This window comes from Anguilla rostrata, chromosome 3 (assembly GCF_018555375.3).
Source record: "Anguilla rostrata isolate EN2019 chromosome 3, ASM1855537v3, whole genome shotgun sequence".
In the NCBI taxonomy this organism is placed as follows: Eukaryota; Metazoa; Chordata; class Actinopteri; order Anguilliformes; family Anguillidae; genus Anguilla; species Anguilla rostrata.
Window position 1 is genome coordinate 11200911 of NC_057935.1, and position 25699 is coordinate 11226609.

Consider the following 25699-nt stretch of genomic DNA (forward strand, 5'->3'; position numbering starts at 1 on the left):
TCAGCTGACGGTCTTATGTCACTTCATATGTCAACTGACGGTCTTGCAGTATGGCACTTTAATGCCAACTTATAGAGTCCTTTGGCACTTCTTATGTAAACCGGCATTCTTATGGCACTTCTTGCGTCAGCTGGCAGTCTTATGTGGCTTATGTCAACGGAGCGTTCTTCATGCCGCGGTTTGATTGGATCTGAATGTGCAACGCGCTCTTTGCCCCAGCACGTCTCAAAGCCAGAAGCCCTCGCTCTCCTCGCTCTGCGTGTGCTGAGACGCTCCAGGCTGTGCTGCATTGGATACAGGCCTAATCCTTCAGAGGAAATCCACTGCGACGACCTCGCTCGCTGTCAAAGTGCCAGGAATGTGATGCCTTGCCGGAGAGGCCCCCCCCCCCCCCACACACACACCCCTCTCTGCACAGTCAGAGTTGAGCGATCAGTGACGTGTGGAGTCCGCGTCTGACAGACCGCGTACCCGTGTCCGCTCCCTCCGAGCAGAGCCCGTACCCTCTCCCCTTCACCCCTGCCTGGCATCCCCCTACACAGGAACAGGGAGGAACAGGTCTGCGGGATTAGCCTTATAAAATAATCATTGACTCCTGCAGGAACCTGTTGGAAAATTAACCGAAACCTTTGTAAAGTACCCGCTTTATCTCTGCAGGCACGCACTTGTGTACACTGTAGTAAATGTTTTATGAACGCGGCCCTCTGAAGTTCACTATAAATATATTGTGTTGTTATAAAACGGGTCGTTTGATTTGAATTTGCTGTGGTGTTCCGTCGTTTGTGGCGATAGGGGAAATCGGCGAGTTGAACTGTTTGATTTGTCGCTACAGGTGAATCTTTTAGTAAGGCTTGGAATTTCTCATGTTAGGGACAGGACATGGTGTTGCCAAAGCAGCTAATCCATAAATAAAAATAAAATACTGTATGGCTAGTTATTAAAAACGTTTGTTTTTTGGGTATTTATGTTAAATATCTCTCTGGCCGCTCACTCTGGGTGGTGCAGAGCAGCCGCATCAGTAAGGCTGTAAACAGTGTGTCTGTCCCTCCTCCACCTCAGTAAAATGGATTGTTTTTCTGACTGTGTAAATATTACAGAGTGATGTGTTTTCTCGGTCAGCTGAACTCCTGTTCAAGAGGATTAACAAATGTGTGCTCGCTTTGACAGTTTACCATCGATGGGAAAAACTTTTCATTGTGTCTGTATTTTCTTTCTGCAGTGTCTGACATTTAAGTGACATTTAGGTAATATGATATTCTGCTGTTGGCATGATAACAGCACATTATGTTTTGATGCAGTGTGATGGTCCAAAAAATAAAACTGGATAAGAATTTTTAAGGTGAAGCATTCGGGACTTTTCTGTGCCTCTCCCTTTGCAAAACTTTTGTTTCAGGTAGTGTGTGTGTGTGCGTGCGTGCGAGCGTGTGTGTGTACATCAGCGCGTGTGTGTGATCATCAGGAGGTGTACTGAACAGAGTGTCTCTCCTCATTGGGCTCTGAGCCTCTCGGTATATCAGTGCAAACACCGCTGTGGAAAGAGAAGTGAGCAGCTGAAGGGTCAAAAATCAAACTGAGTATCGGCTCAGCCTCGTGTAACACCCGCAGAAAGCAGCTCCTCTCTCAGCACTTTTCCACCTTGCTCCTTTGATCACTAAATCTGTTTGCACTTTGCTTTGCCCTCATTTGTGCCCCTTCACTACGGTCCCCAGCATTCCACCAGCAGTCCACGTCCTCGGGCAAAACCCCGTTTCCTGCTTCTTAGTGGCAGTTACTGTCCCACCCCCCCATCAGTCTCCTGTCCCAGGCCTGTGTTGGATTTGACTACACGCTCCGTATCTCAACTTTAATGGCCACACTAACAAAACAATAGTCTGATGGTTTGATTATGGAATATTCTTACAGTAGCTCCGTATATGATTTATTTTTCCGTGCAGACACACTTAGCCAGAGCAGGCGATGCAGCAGGATATATTTACCCTGTCCATCGGTATGACGGCAGTGTCTGAACCCTCTCATTACAGCTTCAGCTCTCTGACCACTATGACAAACTGTGGGCTGCTGTGGAGAGGCCCTGACCCCGTCGCTCACAGTGGATTCACAGTCCTCCCTGGCTCTGGAGAGCCGGCTATTTTCTCTCACTTGCCAAGAGCACTTCATCGTGTGCCCTCAGTTCAAAACGTTTATTCATTTCTTTTGGTTGGCATGTTCTTGTACAGCTTGGATGCCTCAGGATCGCTGGAGTTTAGCTGTGTAGAATTATGATCTTAAGATGTGTGCTCAGAAAGCTACAAAGGACACTGCTGTCAAGTGGTTGAGCGAAGGTTCAGGTTTGAGGTGGGTAGTGTCAGTTCTCAGGTAGACAGTTTTTTGCAGGGTGACCACTAAAAGACCACGGTCAGTACTGTTAAACCGCAAATGGTGTGGGGAAAAAAAAAGTTGTGCAAGTCGCTCTGGATAAGAGCGTCTGCTAAATGCCTGTAATGTAATGTATTGTAATGCCTAGTTAGGTAAGAATTTATCTGTGGCAGCCGGAATAGCTACTGTAATAAGCTGTTGTTCACATGTGCTCCTCAGATTTTTGTAATTGCTGACTGCTTCAGTAAGGGGGCATTGTGAAAATGCCAGGCTGCTTCTCGGCATGAAAAAAATGTAGTCGGACCATGAGATCGCAGCGTTGCGTATCTAGCGGTATAAAAAGTATGTGCAGTTTGGCCCTGGATAGTGTTAAATGTTAAGCAGTTAAATCGTGGTATCATTTGAGTGTCAGGTTTTCACACTGATTTTTCTTTCACAAATCGTTCTGTTGTTCAGTCCTCAGCTATCTCTAGTTTTAGCAAATCAACAGGTTAAATAACCCTCTGAAACTACAACCTGACATTTTGGTAGTTTGAAAGTGTAAGCTTGAGGGAGCTTTGGGGATGAAAGCTTGAGTTATCATTTTTTTAATATATATATATATGAATATAATTGTACTAGGTGGTGCTTAAAAATAATGATATTGGTTGATGTGTCCTCTAAATTAGAGTTTCTCTAAGTCCTCTGGGGAAAAAAACAAAGGTCTCACTGACTGGAGCACATTTCTTAGCATGTCAAGTAGAAAAAAACAGAAGGCTACATAATTAGAGTGCAGCTCCACTGTGTGCCAGTGTGATGGATGATCCTGTTTATCTGTGCAACGCGTAGCATCAGCTAGCGTCGTCTGTCCGGGCGGCCTCCGAGCAGGCTGAGCATCGACTCTTCATCCAGGGTGACGTCAGCCGAAGCAGAGGAGCCTTTCTTACGCTGCCGATCGGGCTTCAGAAGCCTCACTGCTGGGCCTGAAACATGTAGACACTCTCCATGTTTCTGCATCCAGGTTTTAATGCTGATGAGGCCGGGGCAGTTCATGGGAAATTCAGTTCATGCACTGAATTACATTTCTTTTCTATTATTCACAAATACTATTATATATATATATATATATATAATAACTGGACTAATTTCAGTCCTATTGTTGCAGAGATGCTCTGTCGAGTCACTTCTAGTTGGGTTTGCTGTGATGTGTTGCTCTCTGCAACAGAACATGGTTGCTGGCTGAGTACTAAACAATGGCAAAGCAGGGTTTAGTGTTGTATTGATCACATTGTAGTGCAGTGTAAATTAATCATTGAGTATTTGTTTTTTTATTCTCTTTGTATTTCTTATTTTCTCCCTCCAGCAAACTGCTGTCTTGTGTGTGTTTTGTGTAAGTGTCTGGCGTCTGTGCTTATTTACGTGTTGTGAAGTTGCAAACCGCTGTGGTCAGCAGGTGAGTCTGACGCCCTTCATTTGTTTTTCAGGCTCATGACTCCGGCGCTAAAATATGAATGCAGGCATGTAGCATTGCTGCGCTGGCCTCAGCTGAGCGCAGGGCCCACACCAGGAGGAAAGAGACTTGTGTTAATGGTTCGTGCTAGTGATGTGTGCTAACTCCTCGTGCCATCTGGTCGTGCTAGCGACTCGTGCTAGTGGCTTGTGCTAAGTGCTCATGCCAGTGACTTGTGCTAGCGACTCGTGCTAGTGGCTCGTGCTAAGTGCTCGTGCTAGTGACTGGTGCTAAAAGCTCATGCCAGTGACTTGTGCTAGCGACTCGTGCTAGTGGCGTGCAGGGCTACACCAGGAGGAAGAGAGGACTTGTGCTACATGGGCTTGTTTCTAGTGATGGTGCTAAAGCTCTGCGCTGACGTGGCTGCGACTGGTCGTGCTAGTGGCTCGTGCTAGGTGCTCATGCTAGTGACTGGTGCTAAAAGCTCATGCCAGTGACTCGTGCTAATGGCACACACAGTGCATTCGCAGAGCGGGCCTGGCTAGCAGCCCATTTGCAAAGGGCTCCCGTGTTTACTTTTAGGCTTGTTTGTCTCTCCGCTCCACTGCCAGTCTTTTTACGTGGGTGTTGCTCCTGCGCACGTAGGCTTGTGTACGGTGTACGTGGGCTAATGTGCACCCTTGAGGCAGCCTGTAATGACAGCAGCTGGTTGGAAAATGGCGCCTCCAGACCAGATAAGACCTTAGTCACAGGCGTGCTGTCCTCTTAACGCTCCACTTCAACTCTAGTGACGTTTGGGTTGAGCAAACAAAATGGCTCTTAGACGCAGGAATGCGACTCGGCCGAGCGGTCGCTCGCTTGCATCATGTGTTATTGTGTCCTAACCAGATTTCTAGATTGCGAAAGCCATCTATTCCCCGCCCCTGCCTTTCTGTTTGACTGTTTGTGGTCTTGGCAAGGCAGGGCTACCACTGGTGCCCCATGGAGAGCATGTGCACAAGTTTTCATTCCCAGTTTCTGCCACACTGCTGGATCGGGTAGGGCTGGATTTTTTGCATGACTAGCACATAGATTATTTAATGAACTGATTATATAATGGACTTCTACACAAAAAAAAACATGCCATAAATACGTATCAGTCGCAGGTGTGAATTTTCCTTTAATAACAATTACTTGCGTACTATGGCCGAACACCAGTTTGTCTGCAATTTCACGTTACATTTACAGTGGGCTGTCTGCACTCTCGGTTTGGATTGGCTTCAGGGCGAAGGGATCAGCCAATCGTGCCACAGATGTGCTACAGGCTTCTCTGGACACGCCCCCATGATTATAGTGTTAATAATGACACCCTCTGAGGCATGCAATTACCACACTTGTGCTTTCTGTCTCAGGACTGCATGTGAAAGCCACGCGTTTGGACACACACACACACACACACACACACCGCTTCCCTGTGGGGGGGGCACCGCGGTCATGTGACTCGACTCTAAAAGCACACGGTTTATGACCCCCTCGGCCCCTAGGGGGCGGGCGAGAGGCCCGGGTCCCAGCGTCCAGAACGGCATGTTCGGCCTCGGCCGGGGTAACCATAGAAACCGCAGACAAGCTCGCAAGCCGTGCCCGTGCTCCGGTGTTGCCGCCCTCCCGGGGTTCTGACAGCGAGGTCATAAAAGGCAGAAATGCTGATTGGTGGTCTGAGATTATTATTCTTTCTGTGGACCGGGCTCCGGAGACACCGCAAGCTCGCGGTAGAGGAGCGCGGGCGAAATTTTGGGCCTGCTCTGAAGGGTGCAGCCCGCTCTGCACACCCCCAAACCGCGGTTTAACCCGCGATCGCGCCCCCTAGTGGGGGATAGCGTCACACGCGCCGTGGCTTCGCTTCACGGCACCGCCGCAGGGTCAGCTGATAAGTCGCGGTCTTGAACCGCTGAGGAATGCTGTTTGTTTAGGTGACAGTGCTCCACGGCACAACTTGACATGGGGCAGTTATGTAACACAACGGGAACGCTGCCTCTCTGACTTTGGAGCGGTAGGGGGCATGGAATCCGTCCAATGAGAAGGCAGGGGAGGGGCAGCTGAGAAACCCACTGTACTGTCTCCAGCTGCCTGTTGGTACTGCATTGCACATTTGTACTCATTTAAAATGGTACACCCCTAAATGCCATATTTCCAGAATACTGCAATAAAGTGTGATGATATTTCATTATGTTTAGGATCTGTAAAACATATTTCATCAATTAATGTGCAGGATTAGAAAGGACTTGATTGTGACTCTGGTTTGTCTCACAGAGGAAGTGGAGGAGGGGCAAACTCTTGTTCACCCTCCCCAAAGCCCATCGTTTCAGGGTCAGTGTTGGGACGGGCCAAACACCTTGACCCAGACGCTGTGTTCTGGGCTCCGATTGGCCGTGTTGTGTATACAGCCTCTCCGTGTTTCCAGTCAACACGGACGGGGGAAACTCGAGACGCCAGTCACGATCACGATCGAGGCAGCCGGTCTGTGTTTTGCTCGAAGGAATTTTGTGATGGTATTCTGATCCCGGGGCACGTCTCTGGTTTGGAAGCCATGTGACGGCGCTGGCGGGGGAAGGGAAATAAACAGTTGGAAGTTGGCACCTTTCTGGAATGCTCACACACCTGCGTAGCAGACACCAGCCCTCTGCAGCCGCCTCGTTCCAGCTTCCATACGCCCCCTTCCCCCACCGCCACCACAGAGGTGCCAGGGTTAGTGAGTGGGATTGCCCTCTCGGTTCTGTGGGATTAGTGAGTGGGTTTGCCCTCTTGGTTCTGTGGGATTAGTGAGTGGGATTGCCCTCTTGGTTCTGTGGGATTAGTGAGTGGGATTGCCCTCTTGGTTCTGTGGGGTTAGTGAATGGGATTTCCCTCTTGGTTCTGTGGGGTTAGTGAATGGGATTGTGGATCTCCACCATCCACAAATTCCTGCATCAAAAAAAAAAAATGTTTTTAAAGACACCCTAGAATTCACTCTTCCAAGATAATCTCCCGCACAGTACAGTAGTGGCCCTAGGTTACATTCTTTGAGTGAGCACAAAGTAAATCTCTGTCACCCCGTTTGTACTGACGGAACAATTGCTGAACCACATCACACCTTAACCTGTATCTGTCTTGCAGAGACAGTGTAGAACACAGGTCAGTAGTTTGTAGTGCTTTTGGTCTGCTGTTGCTTCAAGCGGCTGGAGCGGTTGCGCTTCTGTGCTGCTGTAGTATGAATAGTGTTTTAAACATGACTGGGCCATTTGGGCATTAGCTGATAGCTTGAGGGGATCTGCTTTTTCTGTGGCTTTGCGCCTGACTGACGGAAGCGCGCTCCCTAATTAGCCCCACTCCTGGCCTGCTTGCTACCAGTCGGTATCATATAATCAAAAAACAACATTGAGCAGCGCTGACGCTGTTAAATCTCACAGAGCTTGACAAAAACAGATACTCAAAAATCACTCAGCCTGAACTGGAGTGTTTGATCATAGCAGGAGGGTAAAACTAATCAAATAGAAGATTGTATTTATACGTTATACACACCTGTGGGCGCAGGTGTGTATAATATAGCCAGCGGTTTAGGGATCGGGCTTTCCACCTGACGGTGGCATATTGGATTTCCTGGTGTGGCACTGCCATTGTACCCGAGAGTAAGGTAGTTTTACATGGATCCCTTACATAAAGATCCAACTGTGTAAGTGGGCGACATGCAAGTTGTAAGTAAATGAATACTGTTAAAGAGTTCCTGGTATAGGGCGTCCACTGAGCAAATAAAGGAAAAACTGTGTCTGTGTGTTTTTGTGTGTGCGCATGTGTGCGAGCGTGTCTTGTGGCTATGTGTGTGTGTGTGTGTCTGTGTGTCTGTGTGTGTTTGTGGGTGTGTTTGTGGGTGTGTGTGTGTGTGTGTGTTTTTGTATGAAACCTCATACCTCCTTTAGTTTACAGTCAGGGCCCCTCCCACTGTGAGGCCAGCCTGCAGACACGCCCCTTTCCCTTTTATCAGCCCATCTCTGCACAGCAGATTACAGCCTTTATGTGTCAGACCTGTGCAAGTCTGGCTCTGCATTTCCTCTGGATTAAATCATTATTATTTGTAACTGTAGTATTACAGTGGCATGGCTGGGGGGGGAAAAAAAAACATCTGTTGAAAAAAAGGAGGCATTTTGTATTCTCACCCCCACCCGTTGTCACAGCAGGGAAACCACAGGGATGGATTTCGAGCAGCTCCCGCCTCCCCCCCCTCACACACACCCCCCCCATTCCTGTCCAGTGTTGGGTTTCATGAGCAGTGAGAGACTGCTTGCTCCCACTGAAAAGTACCCGCTCGATAGCTTAATGTGGCAGAAAAAACAACAGCCATTTTGTGAAAAGGTTGCTGGGTGTTGGCGCTTCCTGTGGAACCACCGCGGAGAGCCGGGCTCAGGCGCGTGGGGTTGGGATAATAAACGCGCGGGGCTCGCTCGCTCGCTCGCACACGCTCGGCGGGAGCAGAAGACGGGAGGAGTTGGTTTATTGAGCCGCGGTTTATTTAGTCCGTCTGCAGACAGCTGGCTGCCCCGGCCCGCGGGCGCGGCACCGCCACAGGAGAAAAGCAGCCGCGAGCCGGCGGCGTTTTGAGTGGCGGGGGCGCGTTATGCAAGTGATTTGTGTGCCCAACCCGGTGACATCAGTGACCAGCGGGTGGCTTTGCACAGTGGTGCCATGGGGGGGCGCTGTTCTCCGTCTTTATGAGCTCTTTGTTTGGCGATTGAGCGACCGCGCCATCTCGGCGGTTTGAGAGGGCGCACTGCGGCACGTGCCCACCATCGCTTCTTCTGACTTTGCGGACCTCCTGCTGGGCCGCGCCCTTTTTCCCCCTAACGGACTGCGGTACTGTCGAGCGTTGGCTGGTGTCCGGTCAAGTTGGGTTTTACCCAGTGGGGTGTGAAGCCTCCCTCCCACTGGACCCCGCTGCCCACAGAACCCCCAGGCCAGGGTCAGAGGGTGTGACTTCAGGAGCCCCACGTTCCCCATTCTAAACAGCGCTGTGTGGCACACCAGGCCAGACCCTCCTGAGCACACTGGTGCAGTGGGAAGACTCGGTTCAGCGCACTGCTTTGTGAAAGTAAAGAGTCATAACGCATGTGGTTAGCACATGAACGAAAGGAAGTGAGGGAGAAAGATGTATGTCTGTCTGTCTGACCGGCTTTTTTGTTTGCCTATCAAACCCCTACATCTTTGACTCGGTTGTCATGGAGAAGGCATGGATCAGAATGCCCCCCCCCCCCCGGTGTTGCGTGTTGTAACAACATAACCTGTGTTTGTAGGAATGTTCCCGACTCTGTCTCACCGGATAGAGCCTCTTCCCACGGCCCAATCCACCCCCACCCCCCCCCACCACTCACACTCCAACTGCCTCTCTGTAGAGGAATCCTGGAGTTCCTGAAGAGCCCTCAGGAAGTCTCTCCCAAAAGAGGAGACCTAGTGCTGTAGGCAGGCGCGTACGTATGCTCATGCATGTGTATGCATGTGCACGCTTCCACACCTGTGTGCGTGCACTTATGTTTGGGTGTTTGCATGTGTGTATATGTGCGCTTCGTCTTGTTTGAAGTAAGCAAATAGAGCTGTTAGTGTGAGTTTGTATGCGAATGTGCTGTTTGAGAGCATAAAACATGGCATCCCTGCTATTCAAGTGTGTGTAGTAAAGTGCACATGCGGTGTGTGTGAGTGTGCGGCTGTATGTGAACTGAATGCAGAGTTTGGGTTTGTGAGTGGAAGCATACGCTGTGTGAATATAGTCTGAATGTTTGAGGGTAAAGTGGTACCTCTTGCCATTGTGTCAGCTGTCACTGTTCGGTCCCTGAAAAATATGTAAAATAAACAACAGCGATTTCTTTTCAGTCAGATGTATTATTTTCTCAAACCTGGTGGTGTGAATGGAAATGAGTAAATGTCTGGGCATGAAGAGGGCGTTCCTTTTGTTTCTGCATGCCCCGGTTCTGTTGACATAAGACTGCAGAGCAGAATATGTATACCTCATTCTTCTATTCAGGTAGAGATGTCAGAGTTTTCCATGTGGTGGGGAGGATATGAGCCCCCCCCCCCCCACAGTCTCAGAGCTTGCCTGTGGACGGGCATCAGCCTCTCCCTCCATTTTAGGTCACTTTGGCTCCACCTCCTTTTGATGTGTGACCACAGTGGACAAAACAAACATGCCGTCTGTCTGATTTTGTTCTACTCCAGCCTGTATTGGAGGATATATTTTTTTTTACTCTTCTGGGTTTCCTTTAGAAAACAACATGACGCTGCTACTGTTTTAGCTTCAGATTTCATATCTGACCATCTGTAGGTTCTTTTGGTCGAAGCTTGGCTGAACACTACAGATTCATGTGTGTGTGTGTGTGTGTGTGTGTGTGTGTGTGTCTCTGTATGTGTATGTGATCTATGTATATTATTTCCTGTATGAGGGTACATGTGTTCAGTAGTTTTGTTTTGTGTTTGTAGATGTTGATATAGTATGAAGTGAATGTAGAGGAAGGGCAGCCAGAGTCCTCTGTAGCTTGTTTTGTTCCACAGAAGCCCAGTGTCTGGGGCTAATGGCAGCTCGGAGAGCAATTAGCCTCTCATAAAAACGAAACCGCTTTCCTTCAACTTCAAGAATTTGTTTGCGGACGAAACCCGGTTTGTTTTGTCGCCGTAAAACCTCAGAGTTGCTATGTAGAGCCTGTGGTTTTTGTTTTGCCCAATCAAACGCTACCGAAATTGCCCAGCTTTCTGCCTTGTTTTCGTTGGACTGCCTTTGACGAGTCGCGGTAAGCCTGTGGTAAGACATGCCAGCCAGACGTAGGACATTCCCATAATGCTGCAGGGTCGATGCGGGCAGAAGAACCAAAGCGCTTCTCTTCTGCAGAACATTCCGGGCTCCCATCATTTAGAAATGTGTTGATAATCCTCCTCTTGTTTCTTGAATGCAGACTGAGGCAGGACGTGTCATGTCCCATTGAGTCCTTCTCATCCCAGAGAGCTTTATTTCCTGTACAGTTATGGCTGTCCTGTTATTCACACGAGATAATGACGCAGACACATTTATCCATTCCCATGTGACCCAAGGCTCAGGTTCAGAGAGTTGAAATGAAAGGTGGTGAACCAAGGAGCATCTCTTGAGAATTATCATAAGCTAAAGCAAACCTGCTAGCCATCACATGATGCCAGACTAACAAATTGTTTGCCTTTCTAAGAAGACTTGACAGCTACAGGACATTCAAATGTGGCTGATTTGGGTAATTTTGGGGAAGTTTAGGGATTCGAGGGCTTTTGCATTGGGTGCCTGTACCTCCTCCTTTTTTTTGGAAAACAAAAATGGTGCGTGAGCAGAACCCTTCTCCAGTCAGGTGTTTCCAATCTGTGTTTCGTACCTGAGAGGGACGTGCGTGTGCTGTGCGTGAGGAGAGACATGCGTGTGCTTTGCGTGATGTGCGTGTGCTTTGCGTGACTAGAGTGACACGCGTGTGCCGTGCACTGCGCTGTCTGCCCGCGGGATCTGCAGAGGGGGGCGTGGTCGTCACCACGCTCAGGAGAACCACGACACCTGCGCAGCGCCTGAGACTGTCCTCTGGAACCAGTCTTTCCAGTCCTGGCCTTCCTGCCTGCCTGTGCCCTGAGGCTCAGTAAGAGAGAGGGGGGGAGGGATGGGTTGGAGTTGGGTTGGGGGGGGTGGGGGGTTTGTCATCCCCTGAGATCTGAAAACTCCTAAGCTGCTGCTAATTCCACTCACAGAGGGCACAGTGTGGCCTTTAGCTTGTGCAGTTCCTTACAGTCAGTACAGTACAGGTGCAGCGCAGTACTCTGCCACGCATGGCTTTAGATCAGTTTAAATGACCTCATGTCCTTTTAGAAGGACAAAGAGAGGTGCTGTTATCTGGAGCGGCTGTGCTCAGATAGGGGTACGAGGGCAGTGTCCTACCTGGGGATGGAACCCGGTTGAGTCTTGGCTTGACCTCAGGTGCATTGTGTGGTCAGGGGTTTTTTTTTTTGTTTGCGGATCACAGCCCAGGAAGAGATCAGTTACTGAGTCCTGATGGTGCAGGAGGTCTGCGGATCTCCTCCCACACCGGGGAGTGGGGGGGGGATTGGGAGGGGGGGATCATTCGGCCGGCCTGTCCTGTCCTGTCCTCTCCTGGTCCTGTGGGATTTGCTATGCAAAGCGGCCTCTCTGTTCCCCACAATCCCCTGTCAGCCACACCGGTCTTACCCTGGCCCACAATGGGCTGCCTGTGTGTGGCTGTTTATACAGTGCATGCTGACTGCGTAACTGCTCCACTGTACAAACAGGGTCTCTCTGGGTGTGTCAGTTATATAGAGATCTGACATGACTGACACCCAACTCTTTTCCCTCTCTCTCCCTCTCTCTTTCTCTCTCTCTCTCTCGTGTCAAACTCACAATGGAATCTCCTCTCTTTTTTCAGGTGATTGATTACACATACTTTCTATCACATTGTGTTAATAATGTTCTTAGCAGGGATCCATTTCCAGTATAACTTACACTACTAAAATTTTCACATTGTATAACCTTTCATATCCATAATTACCTGGGTATTTTAGATGAGCTGTATATTATTTTCACGCTAGGAGCAGCAGTGTAAGACCTCAACAATCTGTTCCTTATATGAAGGAAGCTGAAAGAAGTGCTCTCTCTCTCACTCTCTCTCTCTCTCTCACACACACCCACTCTCTCTCTCTCTCTCTCACACACCCTCTCTCTCTCACTCGTCACACGCTCACTTGCACGCAGACTTATTCTTCCTCTCTCTATCTCTCACACACATGCACACACTCACTTATTTATTTTTTATAAGATGGTGTTCCTTTTAACTACCCTGCCATTCAGTGGTAAAGTCAATAGTACTTGTTAACAAGTTTAAAAAAACATGTTATTCTGCATTGCATGTTAATTTAGTTAAGATGAGAGTTCAGTGCACTGATGGGGGGGTGCGTTGTTGTTCGAGTCCCGACCCTGGAATGCTGAAGGCTGGCTGGGCCGAGCCAGACTCAGACCAAGGCCAGAGAATGTGTCTCCCTGGCCCAAGGGCAGCCAATAGCACAGCCCTGTCATCTCCAACACGGACACATACGCACACGTAAGCACGCATGCATACGTGCACGTATGCACCTACACACATTACACGCATCACACATGCACACACACACTGGCACGTGCGCACACACAATGCACACACACGCACACACACACCCCACACATACACACACACACACACACACACGCACACTCCCATTTCCGGGCCCCTTCCGATTGCCCAACACCAGCCTCAGTCACCGTGCAGGAATTCCACTTATGTGTTTAAGTGCTCTCTCTCCATCTCATTACTGGCGAGACAGATGGCCTCATCGTCCTTATTGCAGGTTTCTGTGAGAAATATGATTGAAGTGCGGCCTTGTCCGGAACATTCCTCGAGGTCCTTTTCGGCTGCCCGTATTGCTGCATGTCTTCCGCGGATCGGAGAACAGTTTAGATGGGGGCCGGTCAGGCTCGGGTCAGTCTTTCAGACCCTTGAGTTGCGTTTGGGTCAGCTTCGAGCGGGTAGGGTTTCGATCGGAACGGAAAAGAGAAACCTCACACCCGCGTGAGAACTTTACAGCTACATACAGGAAAGGACACGTGCCCCGGGGGGAGACATCCTGACTGCACCGTCCTGTGAAGATGTTTGTGGGCTCATAAAACATCCTTAAACACGGCCTGAGAAGTTAAGGGTCGGGCACCGGAAGCCTCGCCCCCTGCTTAGTTCCGAGAAGAACGGTGGCAGAGCTGAGGATCGTAGCCGACACGTTTCATTCAGAGGCGTTATCCTTTCCCGACAGACCGGTTTCCAAAGATCTCAGATAGAGAGAGAATCCTGGTCTAGGTCACGTGACTGTTCGCTGAAGTGCAGGTTTCCAGCGAACTGTAAGTATGTGAAATAAATTGTGCGACTGTCACTGTGCGAGTAAATCACCCGTCAAACAGCTCTAGGCTCCGCGCGTAATGATTTACTCTTTCTGAATTGTTTTAATAGTTTCCATTATTAGCGTCTGCCTGATTTATGCCTGCGTTTAAACCGGTGTCGTCTCAGAAGTTTGATTTCAGCACACGCAGCACAATCTGTTTGTTGTGCCGTCAGGTTCTTGTGTTTGACGGCTTCCTGGAGAGTGGTATAAACGTACAGCCTGTCCTCCCCCCTCCCCCCCCCCCCCCAAACTGAAACTGGATATCTGCTAGAGAACCAGAGCAGCACTGGGTGTCCCATCAGTTGTGTTGTGAAAATTAGAGTGAGGGCACAAAGTGTCTTAGATACAGTAGAGAGGTGTCGGGCTCCAGACATGGAGGGCCACAGTGCATGCTGGTCATACTGGTTTGTTTCCTTTGAGTGATTAATTCATTCATTAAGTGAATTGATTGGCTAAAGAGTCATGCGGACTCCAAGGCCTAAATTGCCTGAATAAATGAAAAGGATAAAGCAAAAGGCTGCAGACACCGTGGCTCTCCAGAGCTTCAGGTTGAACCCCCTGGGGTGAGGTGGCGTGATTTTGGTTGGCACTGACCCCTGAGCATCTGTCAGTGTTTGAATCTCTAGGGCTTCTAGAATTTCACGTTGTGGCCACCTAAATCTCCCTGGGTTACTGTAACCAAGCAACAGGGAAGCACCCCTGCCGCCCTGTGGCACCAGGTGCTTCCGCTCTCCCCCGGCCCCGGCTTGTCTCCTGTCTGCCCGTGGGTCGCCCGCTTCTCCAAATATTTTATTTGGCACGTGCTCCCGTCCTTTGAGTCTGGAACGATTGAGAAATCAGAGACATTAAACTGAGCGTTCTGTGCCAAAGGGAGTGGAGGGGAGAGTGCAGCCCCTTCTTGCTCTTCGTAAAACAGCGTAACGTCCGTCACTCTCCTCTGCTCCTCTCTTAGTGTGAAGGAGGGACCAGGGCTGGAGAAATAACAGGCTGGCTTGTCCCGGGAGTTGATCAGGGAAATAAAACTCACCCACAGTGAAATCAAGGAGGTGACGGCCACACCTCCCCCACCGGCCAAAACGAAATGTCGTATCAAAGCAGGTTTCCTTTTTCACACACGTACTGTCAATCATCCGTGATTGCATGTGTGTGTTTCTTGGCAGCGTTGGCCATTATGGAAGCAGTTTTTTTTTTTTTTCCTCTCCTTTGAGTGACGACGATGTCATACTTTGACCCAGATGGCTTCGAAAGAACGTGCACGCCGCACAGGTCAGGTGACACTATGAGGTCATCGCTCAGGCAACGGGTTAAGCTGTGATTCCTGACGCCCTGTTCTCCGCTCCTCAGGGCACCCGTGCAGCCAGCGCCCGCCTTACACTGGCCCCTCCCCCATGCGCTCAGGCCAGTCCCCTCATTGGCTTGCTGGCATCTGTCATCTGTCAATAAAAATCCCTGCTCCTCTTCCGAGCTCTGAGTGATTGACCTGCAGTCTGTTCACTGCTGGAGAGCTCAGTTATTTGTGCAAAAGTTTACTGGCTCCTGTTCTTCTGTCATGTGTGTTCCCTAGGTTACTGATATGCCATTGAGGCAAGGGGCACAGCAGCTAATGTTCACTGACCGTGACCCGCTGAGCTTTTGTACCGCAGCGCAGCCAGCTCCAATCAGAGGAGAGGCATGCTTTTCACTGATTGGTTGATGGGTAGCTGGTAACTAGGAGGAAATAAATGACTTAAAAAAATAAAAAGTATTTGAACTTGAACAGTGATTGTAATTTAACCTGAATGTCCTTGTGCTGTAATACAGTAGTTAGTTATTTAAGGGCGCCTTTCGTACACGGAAACAAACTGCTAACAGTGCTTCACAGCGGAATAACAAGACAATCCGCACATTTATGAAGCCGTGACGAGCGATCACTCTGAGATCGATCTCCGATTGGCCGGCGTCCGTCTCTGACCCCGCCCCTTCGCTCCGCTTCCCCCCCAGATGAGCGCGAGGCGGTGCAGAAGAAGACCTTCACCAAGTGGGTGAACTCGCACCTGGCGCGGGTGACCTGCCGCATCGGGGACCTGTACGGCGACCTGCGCGATGGACGCATGCTCATCCGCCTGCTGGAGGTGCTGTCCGGGGAGCAGCTGGTCAGTACTGCGCCGCGTCTGCGTGTCAGTGTTCTGTCTGTCTGTGGTTGGGGTCCGTCTTTGTCACCGTCTGTAGCCTGTGAGGTTTCTGGGGCCTGGATTCCACCCTTGTCCTTGTTAGTGTGTTAATGTGTGGGTAAATGCAAGTGAAATACTTTTTCTTTACGAAGTCTGGCCAGTAACATTTTGGGGGGTTGCTGAACTGCTGAAATGGGGGGAAAAATCCACCTCATGCTGAATTTAGTGTTGGTGAAGATCACATTTTCTGATAACGCATTCTACAGCACTTTCCGTGAGGGATCAGTGAGGGCATGACCCCTACATGACCTGCGTGCAGCATTAGAGATAAATTAATCAGAATTAATTTCTTTTTGCGTGGTTGGCAAAGTGTCTCACGCTGCCATGTTCACTTTCTTCTCATCGAATTTAAAACTTTAGCTAACTGAAAGACGGGTTGGTTCCGTGGTTTGGTCATTTCAAAGTATACACTTACGCAGATAACCTCCTATCTTGTTCAAAGCTAGCGAACGGTGGCGTCTCCTCTGTCTGGCTCTCCTTGCTTATCAGTTCCTGCAGGTACGGCTCCTTCTCGCGTCTCCTCTTTGATCTGCCCGTGTTGGGAGCGGTTGGTCTGGGAGCCTCAGCGCTGTGTGTTTCTGTGTGTCACGTGTTTTCAAAAGTAGTCTTCCTCTGATCTCCTGGACGCTCTGTCAGCATGGCAGCCGGGCGGGAGCTGACCTGCGTTCCCCGCGCTGCTCTCTCCTCTCCGAGTGTCCGTCCCGCCTCACCCCCCCCCCCCTTTCTCGCCCCCAGCCGAGGCCCACCAAGGGGCGCATGCGCATCCACTGCCTGGAGAACGTGGACAAGGCCCTGCAGTTCCTCAAGGAGCAGAAAGTCCACCTGGAGAACATGGGCTCCCACGACATCGTCGACGGCAACCACCGCCTCACCCTGGGCCTCATCTGGACCATCATCCTGCGCTTCCAGGTTTGACCGCCCCGCATCCACGGCGACCGTGAAGCAAGGGCGTGGCCAACAGGGTGGCATGTGGTGACACCAACCTCCCCCCTGCAAACTGATTGACCACCCCTGGTGCTCACCACTGCTATTGGGCCCTGACTGGTTCTTGGTCCCCTGTAGACTCCCTCATCCTAGAATTGCCACTGCCACAGGGGGGCGCACAGGCTGTGGCTCAGGGCGTGACCGTGTCCCTCTCTGTCTTCAGATCCAGGACATCAGCGTGGAGACGGAGGACAACAAGGAGAGGAAGTCGGCCAAAGATGCTCTGCTCCTGTGGTGCCAGATGAAGACCGCTGGGTAAGAAAGAGCAGGAGGAATCCAGGCTATATAGAGGCATACATACAGCGCATCCTAATGAAATATATATGAAACCCCCTGGAACAAAATAAGTGAGTGTTTGAAATGTGATCACAGTAACATTGTTGGGTGTAGATTTTCAAAATGTGATGATGTAAAGTCCACAGAAAAGAAACATATTCAAAAATGTCAATTTGTGTTTGTTAGGTTTGCTTTATGGATTTCAGGAGTTCTGTTCTTGGCTGCCCAAATGTTATTCTTTGGGCGCATCTAATACAGAAAAGCACAGAACCTGTCGAGACCTTCAAATCTAGACAGAAATGGAACGAAGCTCAAACTTTCTCTGGTTTTGTTTTTGTCCCCGCCGGCAGGTACCCCAACGTGAACGTCCACAACTTCACCACCAGCTGGCGAGATGGCCTGGCGTTCAACGCCATCGTCCACAAGCACAGGTGACCTCATCTCAGTCCACCTCCCTCACACAGTTCCGGTCCTGGAGGGCCGGTGTGTGTGCAGGTCCTCGTCTCACTCATTACCCTGGCTAAATGAGCTAATTGGCTTTATGCACCCACACCGGTTGACTCGTAGATTAGACCACAGTAAAGTGTTTGTTAGAGGGACACAACAGTCTTCCGCAGTGCTTATCAAGAAAAGTAGCTAAAATGTCAAATGGCGTAAATGTTAGGACTAATTAAGTAATTAAGGCCAGAAGTTGGCATGGAAACCAGATACAAATACGGCCCTCGTTGCCCGCCAGAGTTGGAGAGGTGATAGTGCAGATTGTCTCATACTTGCAATCTTGTTTTCACCCTGCTGCAGTCCACAGTCTAGTATTTTTGCATCTCTTTCTCTTTTCTTACACAGTTGTGGGGAAGCAAAGTGCTGATGTGTAGCCACAATGCTAATCTCTATGTAAATGTTAGTGAGTAAGATTGGAATGGGGAAATGTGCTATGCATTGTGCTTGTGCCAGCACGTGTACTGAAGGACTGAAGAAGGCTATGTTCTTTTTTTTTTACCTCCATGCATACTAACCCACAAAAGCAGGGTGAACAGAGGGAGAAAAAACGCTAAATAAACTGACCTAGAAATCCCACAAATAAAACAGAAACCTGCAGCACCAACTCACTGGCGCCCTCTGTTGGCTGTCCCAGACGAGCCGCAGTTAGGACCCTGGGGTCATACATATCTGGTTCTTCCTACAGCTGAGCGCGGTGGAGCATTCAAATGAAAGCGTGAATGAAATGTTCCTGTTTGAACAGAACACCGAAACCCCTGCTACCAGTTTTGGAGCCTGAGGGTTAAGGGAATCGCACGAGCTGATGCAAATCACCATGGCCCGTTCCTTTCTGCAGACTGCCATTTGCATCAAATCCTGTCGAAATGGGCTCTGAATCAGCTATGTTAATTTATCTTTGGATGCGTATGTCTGCTTCAGAGCGGTGGCGCCCTGCATTTATTATTTACAGAGGGAAACCTGGGTTTCAGCACAGACCAGGAGCAAATGTTTTCCATTTGAACCATATGGCAGCGAGACTTTCACAGGACTGCACAATCTGCCTCTGAATTAAACACACGTTTCCCCTCTTGTGCTGCTTAGGCCCGACGTGATCGACTTTGACACCCTGAAGAAGTCCAATGCGCACTACAACCTGCAGAACGCCTTCAACGTGGCTGAGAAGGAGCTGGGCCTCACCAAGCTGCTGGACCCGGAAGGTGAGCTCGCCCTGTGGAGTGGGTGCAGGCAGAGCTCGCCGTGTGGAGTGGGTGCAGGCAGAGCTCTCCGTGTGGAGTGGGTGCAGGCATGGGTCACTGTGTGGAGTGGGTGCAGGCAGTGCTCTCCGTGTGGAGTGGGTGCAGGCAGGGCTCACTGTGTGGAGTGGGTGCTGGCAGGGGCTCACTGTGTGGAGTGGGTGCAGGCAGAGCTCTCTGTGTGGAGTGGGTGCAGGCAGAGCTCACTGTGTGGAGTGGGTGCAGGCAGAGCGCTGTGTGTGGAGTGGGTGCAGGCAGTGATGACCGTGTGGAGTGGGTGCAGGCAGAGCTCACTGTGTGGAGTGGGTGCAGGCAGAGCGCTCTGTGTGGAGTGGGTGCAGGCAGGGCTCACTGTGTGGAGTGGGTGCAGGCAGAGCTCACTGTGTGGAGTGGGTGCAGGCAGAGCTCACTGTGTGGAGTGGGTGCAGGCAGAGCTCTCTGTGTGGAGTGGGTGCAGGCAGAGCGCTGTGTGTGGAGTGGGTGCAGGCAGTGCTCACTGTGTGGAGTGGGTGCAGGCAGAGTTTTCCCTGTGTGGAGTGTTGGTGCAGCAACTGCTCCACCTGTGTAGAGTTTTGGTGCAGGCAGACGTGATGTTGGACGCTGGGTCATCCCACAGTGAGTTAAACCGTGTGGAGCTGGGCTGCAGGGCAGAGCTTGCCGTGTGGAGTGGGTGCAGGCAGAGCTCTCCGTGTGGAGTGGGTGCAGGCAGTGCTCTCCGTGTGGAGTGGGTGCAGGCAGAGCTCGCCGTGTGGAGTGGGTGCAGGCAGGGCTCACTGTGTGGAGTGGGTGCAGGCAGAGCTCACCGTGTGGAGTGGGTGCAGGCAGAGCTCACTGTGTGGAGTGGGTGCAGGCAGAGCGCTGTGTGTGGAGTGGGTGCAGGCAGTGATGACCGTGTGGAGTGGGTGCAGGCAGTGATGACCGTGTGGAGTGGGTGCAGGCAGGGCTGACCGTGTGGAGTGGGTGCAGGCAGAGCTGTTCATTGTTGTATTGAATGTTTCCTGAGTAAAGTCTCACTCATAATTTGTTTACCCAAGTACAGATTCAGTACTATTCTTAATGTGTCCTGAAGTAAAGTCTCTCAGCCTGTTCAACACACCAGGCACAGGTTCAGTGTTATACTGAACGTATCCTGAATAAAGTCTCACACATATTAAACAAGTACAGACTCAGTATGTATCCTGAGTAAAGTCTCTCACATATTAAACAAGTACAGACTCAGTATGTATCCTGAGTAAAGTCTCTCACAGCCTGTTGAACACACCAGGCACAGGTTCAGTGTTATACTGAACGTATCCTGAGTTAAGGCTCTCGCCCACACAGTCTATTCAGAAACCCCAGGGGAGTGTGTGTGAGCGTCTGATGGGTCACAGGGATTAATTACAGTTTAGGTGAGAATAAGCACACACTGGCTGCTGTGAGCGCCTGATCGCGCTGCCTCACATCACAGCTAATGGCTCTGATTAGCTACGGGCGGCAGCTCTGTTTTAAAGGGCAATGAGTCGACTGTGCCCAGGGAATGTGAGACTGAGGAAGATGGCTTTGTGTCCCAATCCCTACGCAGATGTCAATGTCGACCAGCCGGACGAAAAGTCCATCATCACCTACGTGGCCACCTACTACCACTACTTCTCCAAGATGAAGGCCCTGGCTGTGGAGGGCAAGAGGATTGGCAAGGTAATGCTTTTATGGATAATTCATTTGTGTCTGCCTTGTATGTTGCCATTTGTGTGTTCACACACGGATGTGATCACGTACATTGCTGTGATGTCAGTATTTGATGCATTGACCCCGCCCCTAGATGCTGGACTGTGCTCTGAGTGGTCAGTTTTTTTAGTGCTGCATTGACCCCTCCCTCTCAGGTGCAGGACTGTGCTCTGATTGGTCAGTAATTTAGAGTGCTGCATTGACCCCTCCCCTCAGGTGCAGGACTATGCTCTGATTGGTCAGTAATTTTGATTGCTGCATTGACCCCTCCCCCGCAGGTGCTGGACTACGCCATTGAGGCGGACCAGCTGATTGAGAAGTACGAGACCCTGGCGTCGGAGCTGCTGCAGTGGATCGAGCAGACCATCGGCACCCTGAACGACCGGCAGCTGGCCAACTCCCTGAGCGGCGTGCAGAACCAGCTGCAGGCCTTCAACACCTACCGCACCGTGGAGAAGCCGCCCAAGTGAGGGGGCGGGGACTGGGGCAGGGGCAGGGGAGGGGCGGAGAGGGGCAGGGGCAGGGGCAGGGGCGGGGCGGAGAGGGGCAGGACCAGGGAGAGGGCTGCGAGGGTGTGGCAACGGATACTGGGTGTTAATATCATGCTGGTGTTACAATAAGATTTACCGTACCAGCTTCTGTTGCTGCATTGGAACTGATTCAGTTATGCACCCAGGATATTGAGCCCTGTGGGACACACTTTGTATGTGTGTGTAACAGGAAGTGGAGTTTCACAGTGGTGCTGGACATTCTACTGCTGAGAGACACATAGATGCTCAGAGAGTCGATTCAAGCGTATCAAAATGAATCATTGATATTAGTCCTGTCCTAGAGCCCGCTCATGAAATGCACTACAGTTCAGGAGTTAGCCAGGGTCTTTTTCTGTTTCTCCGTCTCAGCATTTTAAGTGTGTTGAAGCGTGCTAATTCAGACGGTAGAAAGTTCCAGAGAGCGGAGGCTGAGCAGCGCTGTGTTTGTGTTGGCCTGGCGCAGGTTCACTGAGAAGGGCAACCTGGAGGTCCTGCTCTTCACCATCCAGAGCAAAATGAGAGCCAACAACCAGAAGGTGTACATGCCCAGAGAGGGCAAGCTCATCTCCGACATCAACAAGGTACCGCCGCCGGCCGTGCCCGCACGCTGGCATCATACACACCGCTGCACGGCGGAGCACCACTGCCTGTATACACATCTTACAGACAGACATGCCATTAACAGCCTGTTTACACGCTGTATGCTCTCTCACACACAGTGAAGGTTAATCTTACAGGCCTGGAATTTTTAGAAGTCACTGTAACACTTTTTATATTCATTAGGATTATTATGGATTTGGACAAAGACTTTAGTTGACTTTCATTAATTAGAAAATAATCTTGAAATTATTTTGCCGGTCCACACATGCAAAAATACACACATACACATGAACACACACCCTTATGCTGTAATTCTGAGTGTGTAAGAGGTCGAAGCTGTGCTGTGGTAAAGCTACTGTGACCGTGTGAGCGGTAAGTGACGCTCCGATTGGCTGACAGGCCTGGGAGCGCCTGGAGAAGGCGGAGCACGAGCGGGAGCTGGCCCTGCGCAACGAGCTGATTCGCCAGGAGAAGCTGGAGATGCTGGCGGCTCGCTTCGACCGCAAGGCCGCCATGAGGGAGACGTGGCTGAGCGAGAACCAGCGGCTCGTCTCTCAGGTACGCCCGCGCTCGCACGTGCACACGCATACGCCCGCGCTCGCACACGCATACGCCCACACTCACACGTGCACACGCATACGACCGCGCTCGCACGTGCACACGCATACGCCCGCGCTCGCACGTGCACACGCACGCCACGCGCTCGCACGTGCACACGCATACGACCGCGCTCGCACGTGCACACGCACACGCCCGCGCTCGCACGTGCACACGCACACGACCGCGCTCGCACGTGCACACGCACACGCCCGCGCTCGCACGTGCACACGCATACGACCGCGCTCAAATCAGGATGCTGAAGGTACCTTAGCACATTTATCCACTGAATTCCTTTAATCCCTGGGAACAATGGCTAGCGCAGATACAGTCATGAGAATCTTCATGGTTCATTAGTGCACATTTAGGACCTCTTAAGTGTCTTTGAGTCCTTGGGAAGGCTCTATATAAAGTTAATATTTTAGGGGTATTCATTCACATTAGTTTTCATCAGGTAGAAATGGCAGAGGAGAGATTTATTATGGGGGGTCGAGTTTAGGGACAATTTGGTTCCTGAATGCTAGTGGAGATAGTATTGATGGGGGTGGCCGGTTCCTTTGGCTCATTTAGCTGCTGAATGGCCTCTTTGGGGTGGAGGTAATGAGAGTAGCCACGCACGGCATCGGGGAATCCCTCCCCCGTTAAGTCCTAATTATGTCCATGGGATAAGCATTTAAACCGAAGTCTGTTCTGCGTGTGCTGTCGTACTGGTTTAGCCTGTGGGTTAATTGTAGGTTTGGATGAAGATAGCAGGAAAGGCTGAACTGTTTTCGTCCCGTAGCACGCGCCACGCGTCGGGTTGTTGGGTGGCAGGTCCAGCCTGGTCACGAGTCCTCGGGGCGGGGAGAGGCCTCTGGGTCCCGAATCAGGCCTGCCAGTGCAGACTGGCACTAACCCCCCCCCCAGGGGATGGGGGACAGCACACAATCTGCTGTAGCAGAGTTTCGTCTGGCAGTGTCACTATGCACCGGCTGCTTCTCAGGGTGTTGGGAGTGCTCTGGTCTCTTAGCGGCAGCTGTGTAAGTACTGTGGGCCCCCACCATAGTAGAGCAGTCTGAGGATTGCGTAGTGTACAGAAGCCGTGCTCAGAGCTGCCCATGTGACTGGCACATGGGACAGGCCAGACGGTGTGATTGGCCAGTTTAAATCTGGAGAAAACAGGACTTAAAGGGGCATTCAAAGATAATAGTGGCCAGGAAATAAAAATCATCATAATGACGAATCAGAATTGCGTTATGGATGCTTGCAGAGTTTACAGTTTGTAAAACTCACTGTCGTTCTCAACCCGTGCTGCAGGACAACTTCGGCCTGGACCTGGGGGCGGTGGAGGCGGCGACGCGGAAGCACGAGGCCATCGAGACGGACATCGGGGCGTACGGGGAGCGCGTGGCGGCCGTGGAGGCGGTGGCGCGCGAGCTGGAGGCGGAGCGCTACCACGACGTGCGGCGGGTCCTGGTGCGCCGCGACAACGTGCTGCGGCTCTGGGAGTACCTGAAGGAGCTGCTCGCCTCCCGCAGGGAGAGGCTGGCCGCCCACAGGGACCTGCAGCGCCTCCTGCAGGAGATGACCTACATCATGGACTGGATGGGAGACATGAAGGTACTGCACTTCTCTAGCCCCTTACCTTACAGGGCAGGGAGTTCCCCAGCATCCCTGGCAGATTTCCCATCATCCCCTGGCTTTTCTTGGCTCAGTAATTTCCTCCCTCTGTTCCTCAGCTAATGTGCGTTGGGCGTTCTGATGCAAAATGGCCGCATGCCCACTGTACATTAGTTGCTTGTCCCCGCTAATGCATTAGCAGTGAATGGAAATGGTCATGACTCTGCGTTCAAAGTGCGTTTTTGGGAAGATAATACTTGAGAGTATTGAGAGTATTATTGTGATGGCTTCACTAAAATATCATCCATCACAAGTATCTCATCCTGGGTTTCAGATAGCTTACTCGTTTTCACAAGTGGCATTTCAGTCTCAAAAGTTCATTTTTAGAACTGAGCCAAAAAGTACAAATCCTGATGCTTAAGTACTCTGTCCGACTGTACTTCACAAACCGATGCCCCGATTACCCAGAATTCCCAGTCATATAAACTCCACAGCCTGCTGTCACACAGAATGACAGGTGTAGCCGGATCACAGCTTCCTGTTTCTCCCAAGCGTACAAATGTAGCGCAGCAAAGCAAACATGGACAGGCTAAAGCTTGCTTGAAGAAAGTAAATATTTACGTGGTATATTTCCATATGTATTTCCATACGGTCTGCAATGCAAAAACTCACATACTAGAAAATGTACCTCGTACAGGTTCATTTATTGTATTTTTTTATTTGCAATTTACTTCACTGAACCATGAAAAAATGTACGTAGAATAATATAACAGAATATACTGTTAAACATGCAGGATCACTTATATGTTAGTAAAGGACTGTCCCATACGGATCTCTGTGACTTTCAGGGTTCTCTCTCTGGGCCCATTGTGTTTTAATGTGTCCGTCTGGGGCTCCACACAATGTTCTGTCCAGCTTCGATTTTTCTCCCGTCTTATCTCTCTCTCCACGGTCTTCTCCGTTATCTTATAAAGGAAATCAATAACCTGCTTCGGGATATTGATGTTCCTGCTTTACCTGTCGCTTAAATGGGCTCAGCGGCATTGAAAACAGAATTAGGCGTGGATTTACGCCCCGGGTTCACGCGTTAGTCACGCGTCCGACTCCTCTCTCTCCCAGGGGCGTCTGCAGTCCCAGGACAGCGGGAAGCACCTGTACCACGTGGAGGACCTGCTGCAGACCCACACGCTGGTGGAGGCCGACATCTCCGCCCAGGCCGACCGGGTCCGGGCCGTGCAGTCCTCCGCGCAGCGCTTCACCGACCCGGAGCAGAGTAAGGGCAGCCACTGATCACACACTGAGACTCTCTGATTGTACACTGAGACTCAGTCTGATTATATACTGAGACTCAGTCTGATTGTACACTGAGACTCGCTGATTATTCACTGAGACTCACTGATTATACACTGAGACTCACTGATCACACACTGAGACTCAGTCTGATAATATACTGAGAATCAGTCTGATTATATACTGAGACTCAGTCTGATTGTACACTGCAACTCAGTGTGATTATACACAGACTCACTGATTATACACTGAGACTCACTCTGATTATACACTTACACTGAGACTCACTGATTATTCACTGATGTACTTGATTACCCTCTGAGAATTGCACTGATTATACACTGAGGCTCACTGATTATACACAGAAACTCACTGATATTTGCTGATTATACACTGACACTCATACTAATCATATAGTGG

The 25699-nt window shown here is 50.5% G+C and overlaps 1 protein-coding gene across 4 annotated transcripts in view; it reads left to right on the forward strand.

Annotated features, from left to right (window-relative positions):
* Positions 1-25699, forward strand: part of LOC135250115 (spectrin beta chain, non-erythrocytic 1-like) — a 74571-nt gene that overhangs the window by 29643 nt on the left and 19229 nt on the right. For all 4 annotated transcript variants that reach the window (XM_064326080.1, XM_064326081.1, XM_064326082.1 and 1 more), the window contains 11 exons: positions 15740-15891; positions 16705-16878; positions 17117-17208; positions 17580-17660; positions 18808-18923; positions 20521-20633; positions 20942-21129; positions 21657-21774; positions 22193-22351; positions 23687-23989; positions 25109-25262. In XM_064326080.1, the coding sequence (XP_064182150.1) occupies positions 15740-15891; positions 16705-16878; positions 17117-17208; positions 17580-17660; positions 18808-18923; positions 20521-20633; positions 20942-21129; positions 21657-21774; positions 22193-22351; positions 23687-23989; positions 25109-25262 (1650 nt within the window). The remainder of the gene's footprint in view (positions 1-15739; positions 15892-16704; positions 16879-17116; positions 17209-17579; positions 17661-18807; positions 18924-20520; positions 20634-20941; positions 21130-21656; positions 21775-22192; positions 22352-23686; positions 23990-25108; positions 25263-25699) is intronic.